The sequence below is a fragment of the Sinocyclocheilus anshuiensis genome, unplaced genomic scaffold (assembly GCF_001515605.1).
Source record: "Sinocyclocheilus anshuiensis isolate Anshui unplaced genomic scaffold, SAMN03320099.WGS_v1.1 scaffold929, whole genome shotgun sequence".
In the NCBI taxonomy this organism is placed as follows: domain Eukaryota; kingdom Metazoa; phylum Chordata; class Actinopteri; order Cypriniformes; family Cyprinidae; genus Sinocyclocheilus; species Sinocyclocheilus anshuiensis.
In genome coordinates, this window is record NW_015557109.1 from 9006 (window position 1) to 14398 (window position 5393).

General features: G+C 41.8%; 1 protein-coding gene across 1 annotated transcript in view; it reads right to left on the bottom strand.

The window, feature by feature from the left end:
- LOC107677678 (tetratricopeptide repeat protein 8-like) overlaps positions 1–4495 on the bottom strand; it is a gene marked incomplete at its 3' end in the record, with an annotated part of 11527 nt that extends 7032 nt beyond the window's left edge. Inside the window, exons 1-8 of the mRNA XM_016472679.1 lie at positions 4256–4495; positions 3995–4018; positions 3583–3703; positions 3320–3383; positions 1490–1640; positions 1176–1265; positions 961–1005; positions 793–878 (exon numbers count right to left, since the gene is read on the bottom strand). Coding sequence (XP_016328165.1) covers positions 793–878; positions 961–1005; positions 1176–1265; positions 1490–1640; positions 3320–3383; positions 3583–3703; positions 3995–4018; positions 4256–4375 — 701 coding nt within the window. The remainder of the gene's footprint in view (positions 1–792; positions 879–960; positions 1006–1175; positions 1266–1489; positions 1641–3319; positions 3384–3582; positions 3704–3994; positions 4019–4255) is intronic.
- Positions 4496–5393: the final 898 nt, after the last annotated feature.

Below are 5393 nucleotides of genomic sequence, written 5' to 3' on the forward strand. Positions count from 1 at the left end.
TTTGGAGAAATGTAGCATTGCATCAGTGTCTCAGCAATGGATGCTCTGCAGTGAATGGGTGCCGTCAGAATGAGAGTCCAAACAGCTGATAAAAACATCACAATAATCCACAGCACTCCAGTCCATCACATCTTGAGACATCTCGGACACTCATTCTGACGGCACCCATTCACTGCAGAGCATCCATTGCTGAGACACTGATGCAATGCCGCATTTCTCCAAACCTGATGAATGAAATGAGTATTACATGTGGAAATCTCTTGAAAACTTTTACTGCTTTTTTAGTATAACAGCCAAGATGAACTAATGGTGAAAAGTGTTGATTGCAGCATGATATTTAGATCGACTCCTGTTGCATCACAGTCGTGTCTACTGAGCTTTCTGTACATGAAATAATCACAATATAGAGAACAGCTGGTTTTCACACTACTAACAGGAACAGTGTGACTAATGTCACTAATGCATTAACAGCAGTAAAGCACGTCTGTACATGAGCGCTTACATATTACCAGCCCATCACAGCTCATAATATGCTGTTTCAGATTTTTATATTATGTTTCTCAGGCTTAGTTTATAAAGTTTTTTGCACTAAAATCGTCTTTCTCTACCTAATAGCAGACACTGTTTCGGCCAAACAAGTCAACTTTGACAAAGGCTACTTGTTTGGCCGAAAAGTTTGTAATAAACAAACAGTGCTTATGGGAGTGTGCAGTTAAATTTTTTCTTCATTTAGTCTGCTCCTTTAACTTGCACCTCAAAAAGGTGTGCGTTTCTTTATTGACTGATTCTCACCTGTAATAGCATTTTCCCAGTTGTACTTTCCACCACCAGTCTTTGAACTGAGCATGTTCAGTGGCAAGAGCAGCCAGCTCTAACGCCTGCAAACGGGCAAAAAGGAACATGTAATGTCTGATACACAGCAAACAGCTATTACCACAGAATGATGAGAGACCTACTTACATTTTTTACATCATTTTCAAGATGGAAGATGTATTCAAACAAGGTCTTGAGTATGAGAGGGAGAGACAAGAGTTTATAAAATCACATCTTAGGAGTATTAGTTAAATATTATGATGTTTAATACACACAGATATTACATTAGATCACAATTAAAAGGAACTACTTGATTCACAATGTAAGTTTTACATGCAGTTTTCCGATTAGGTTAAATATACCTTGGACAAGTTCGGTCTCTTGCCATACTTTGCTAAGTTTAACCTAGAAAGGTTAATGAAAGGTCCATCCGGATTTGTTAGCATGGAGGCCTGACACGGTAACGAAAAACACAGTTACAACACTTCATACAAATGTTTGCAAGTCAAACAACAGAATCAGGAAACTACTGTATATGGAAGTCCAGTGCAACAGCTGACGCTTCAGTTTAAGGTGCTTTGCTGGCATGACAGATCACTGTACGTATATACTGTGTGTAGTGAGGAAAACAATGCTATCCATAAAATCAGTTCTGAAGAACAACACAGCACCTTACCGTTCCCAACCTGACAAATCTGCCGGAAGCACTGGTGACTGGACGAGCTGTTCGCGGGGTTCTGATGGCCTGCTCCATAGTTTCTGGTCTACCAGACAGTGTACTGGGCCTCACAAACCCTGTGACGGGACGCCCCGACTGAGTCATCGGTCTAGGACACATAACACCATTAAATATCTCAATGAGGAATCGACCCTCATATGAGCAATAACATACACGTGAGGATAAAGGCAAGGATTACAGGGCTACACGACTTAATCAAACATCACATTATAGTTCATTTGACAACAAATATGTAAACAGAAGCTCTCATATTGAACAGCAAAAAGCACAAACTAGCAAACGATGCATTAATCTCCAAATTAAGCCATGCTTTGTTTGTGATTTATTGTTTGAATTTTGTAAGGTGAAAGCTGAAACTTTACTTCATGTCAAAAGATCTCACAGCGCTGTTTAGTGTTGCGTGACCGAGACTCATCAGCGAGTAAACACATCTGCTCTAGTGAGCTACATATGACGCGCTTTAAATGAGTCGCACTGTTTTGTTCTGCTTCTAGCGCATAAACGTTATATCGAACATTTATCGTTTTATTGAGGAAAATTATATTGTGATAATTATGGTTATCGTTTTATTGCCCAGCCCTAATCACTAGTGTCCACATGTCTGACCTATGTTTAGCGGTTGTAGTTTATCCACATTATGAGCATGAAATACACACTGATACAGTCAAAACACGCAATCAGAGAAACTAATTAAACTAATTAAACGTCAATGATTTGGCCCTCCGAAACGATTTCAGCTGAAACTGAGAATTGATGTTTTGGCAGAACGTTTTCAGTTACTGCGTAGAACTAGGGCTGCACGATACATCGTTTCAGCAGCGATATCACGATGTGCGCATCCACGATGTTTAGCATACTGATCGTTATATTTATACTGATCGTTTTCTTTGCTCACACACAGACACTGTGTCTACACTGGACCGCTGCAAATCATTTGAACTTTGTGTCAGTACGTCATAAACAGAACGAGTCAGCAGTTTACTGTCGGGGATTTGTCGTGTCGCGCCGCATCCAAGACAGCATCACTGATTATAATGGGTTCTGTAGTATTTTGTTGTCCGGTGTAGACACGGTGAGAGTCACGCAGACGCACATGACACATACACGCGAAATTATGTCAAAATGCATGTCTCTGCAAGTATCTTTGTAAACACATTTGCTTATGGCTTGGGTGAAGGTAAACAATTGAGAAAGAAAACGGATGTGTAACAGTATATTCAGAGCAGTTTAATGTTCCTGAGGCTTTCTGTGCCATGAATGTTAATCAAACAACAAAACACAGAGAAAAATCACTTTTGTAGCTTTAACACAGATTTAATCAATTTAATTTATACGGTGAAGACTATGCAGTGTTATTTTACATTTGATTATTACATTTCTGTACCTGAATACTGTTAGACTTACCAAAAAAATATAAAGCACTGCTTCATTTGTATCTTTGTTCTATTATATTTATCTATGCTTGTAATTTGCTTATTTTCTATGCTGATTTACTCACCTACAAAATCACCCTAATCATTGATTATTTTTTCTATTCAAGCCATCTGTTTTTTTTTGTTTTGTTTTTTTTTTCATATCGCAATATATATTGCAGAAAAACAAAATATCGGAATGAGAGTTTTTTCCAAAATCATGCAGCCCTACTTAGAAAAGCAGAGTCAAAGCACTCACGTACTCTAATTACTAGAACAGTGCTGCTAGTAATCTACAGCTTCAGGCTTCAGGCGTTGTAGTTTAAACAGTCTGAGAAAGCAGATGAGGCCGCACCTGACAGCAGGAGTGGGCGCTGCTCCCTGACTCGTTCCTGGAAGCCTCAGTGACGTTCCTGGACCTGACGAAACCAAACATGTGCAGAAGAAATGGAGAAACATACATCTCTGACAGATGTCTGGGGCTTATAGACATTAAAGCACAGTTCCTGTGAAGCTGTTCACTACAGACCTGGAACATCTGAGCTGCACTATATACAAATAATCGTGACTTGATGGGCTGAAGTGTAAATTACTTTGCTGGGACAATTATATACTCACGTGCAACCTGGGCGATGGAGCTCTCGTCCAACATCATATCAGCGATGCCTTCCTGATCCACCTCCACCTCATCGATGTACACCATCTCCGTCAGAGCTCTCGTCTTCAAGCTCCACGCCGCCTAAAACCCATCAGACCACATCAGCTTCAGCTCCAGCAACAGAGGAGGCTGGTGATCACAGCTGCGTCTACACCTGACCTCACACTCTTCAGGTCAGTGTGTTACAGCTAAAGGGAGAGCAGGAGGTCACTGAAGGACAAGGTTGAGCAAAGCTAACAGAGGAAATACTGCACTAATAATATGGGGAATGCAGTACAGGGAATACTGTGAGTAACAGAGGAAATATTGGGAACATAATTATTATAATACGGAGCAGTTGATGAGCTTCATGAACATTTTACAAACAATTACCTCAGAAACATGAGAAGCAGCAGGCTGCTTGGCAAACACAGTAATGATGAGAGTGTGAACACCTCAGTTCAGACATTGATGTGTAGTAGCACATAATCAATAAAACATGTTTAATGAACATCATCAGATCGTTAAATGTCAGGAAACTTTAGGAGTTCAGAATCTGACCGCAGGAAATGTAGTACACTGAATCCAGGCATACAGTTATAATGCGCTTATGAGCGCTAATCTCTCTCAGCTAACCGCTAACTGCTCACTAACCTGGTCATACGGGCTTTCTGACAGCAGCTTTGAGCAAATATCGGCGCATCTCTGGAACCTCCGCCTCCTGTAGCTGCTCCAGGCCAGAAACAGCGGCTCCATCGTGACTGTCACCTCCATCTGCACCGATAACAAACCGACAAACCTTACCGAGAAATGGTGCCGCCTGCTCGACGCGCGCTAACCCTTTGCTGACGTCAGCACGCATCACGTTACCCTGGCAACGCAGAGGCGGGGATACAGCACGTGCGGAACAAACACAACTAATGCCGAGTTCACACTGCACGATATTAGCCCGATTTTTCACTCACCGACAGGTTTTGTGAAATCGCCGACAAATGCCCGACATCGGAGGCAAATCGGTCAAACAAAACAATCACGCAGTGTGAATGATCAAAGACGCGATCTGAGGGAATCGCCGACACGTCGCCGACGCCCGCGAAATATTTGGCATGCTAAATATCTGGAGCTGTTGGCAATTCACAATCACGCTGTGTGCAATGATTTCTGACTGAAAACTACATCGGCGATGACCTACAGCCAATCAGAGACCAAGATACAGGGCAGAGGGAAGTTCGGGGAGGAGTTATAGACCAGAATATCAGTATTTTAATAGATATATGAACAATTATATCATACAGAAACAAGCACAAACATTTGCTTGACCAGCCACAACATCAGCATAACAGTTACTGCAAAATTATTTACCTCCAACTCTCTTTGCAGAACACCCAATCCCTGTTCCCTGCATCTCCCTCCTGCATAATCTGCTTTTCTTTTTCTCCTTGTAGCTGGAAATCAGCTCACAGACAATTTGCGGGCTATATATATATATTTTTTATAATTACAGTCTCGCTGGAGAAATCCGGTCTGACGCACGCGGGTTCTCGCGTTATATCCTTATCAGTTCTCGCGTGTGTTTTGTTGTGAAACGTAGTTTGCGGACCAGACAGAGCTGTCGGCGATTCTTCCTATTGTGAAGTCATGCAGTGTGAAACCCCCTATGAGTGTGTGTGTGTGTCAGAGTGTGTGTGTGTCAGAGAATGAGTGTGTGTGTGTGTGTGTGTCAGAGTGTGTGTGTGTGTGTGTGTGTGTGTGTGTGTGTGTGTGTGTGTGTGTGTGTGTGTGTGTGTGTGTG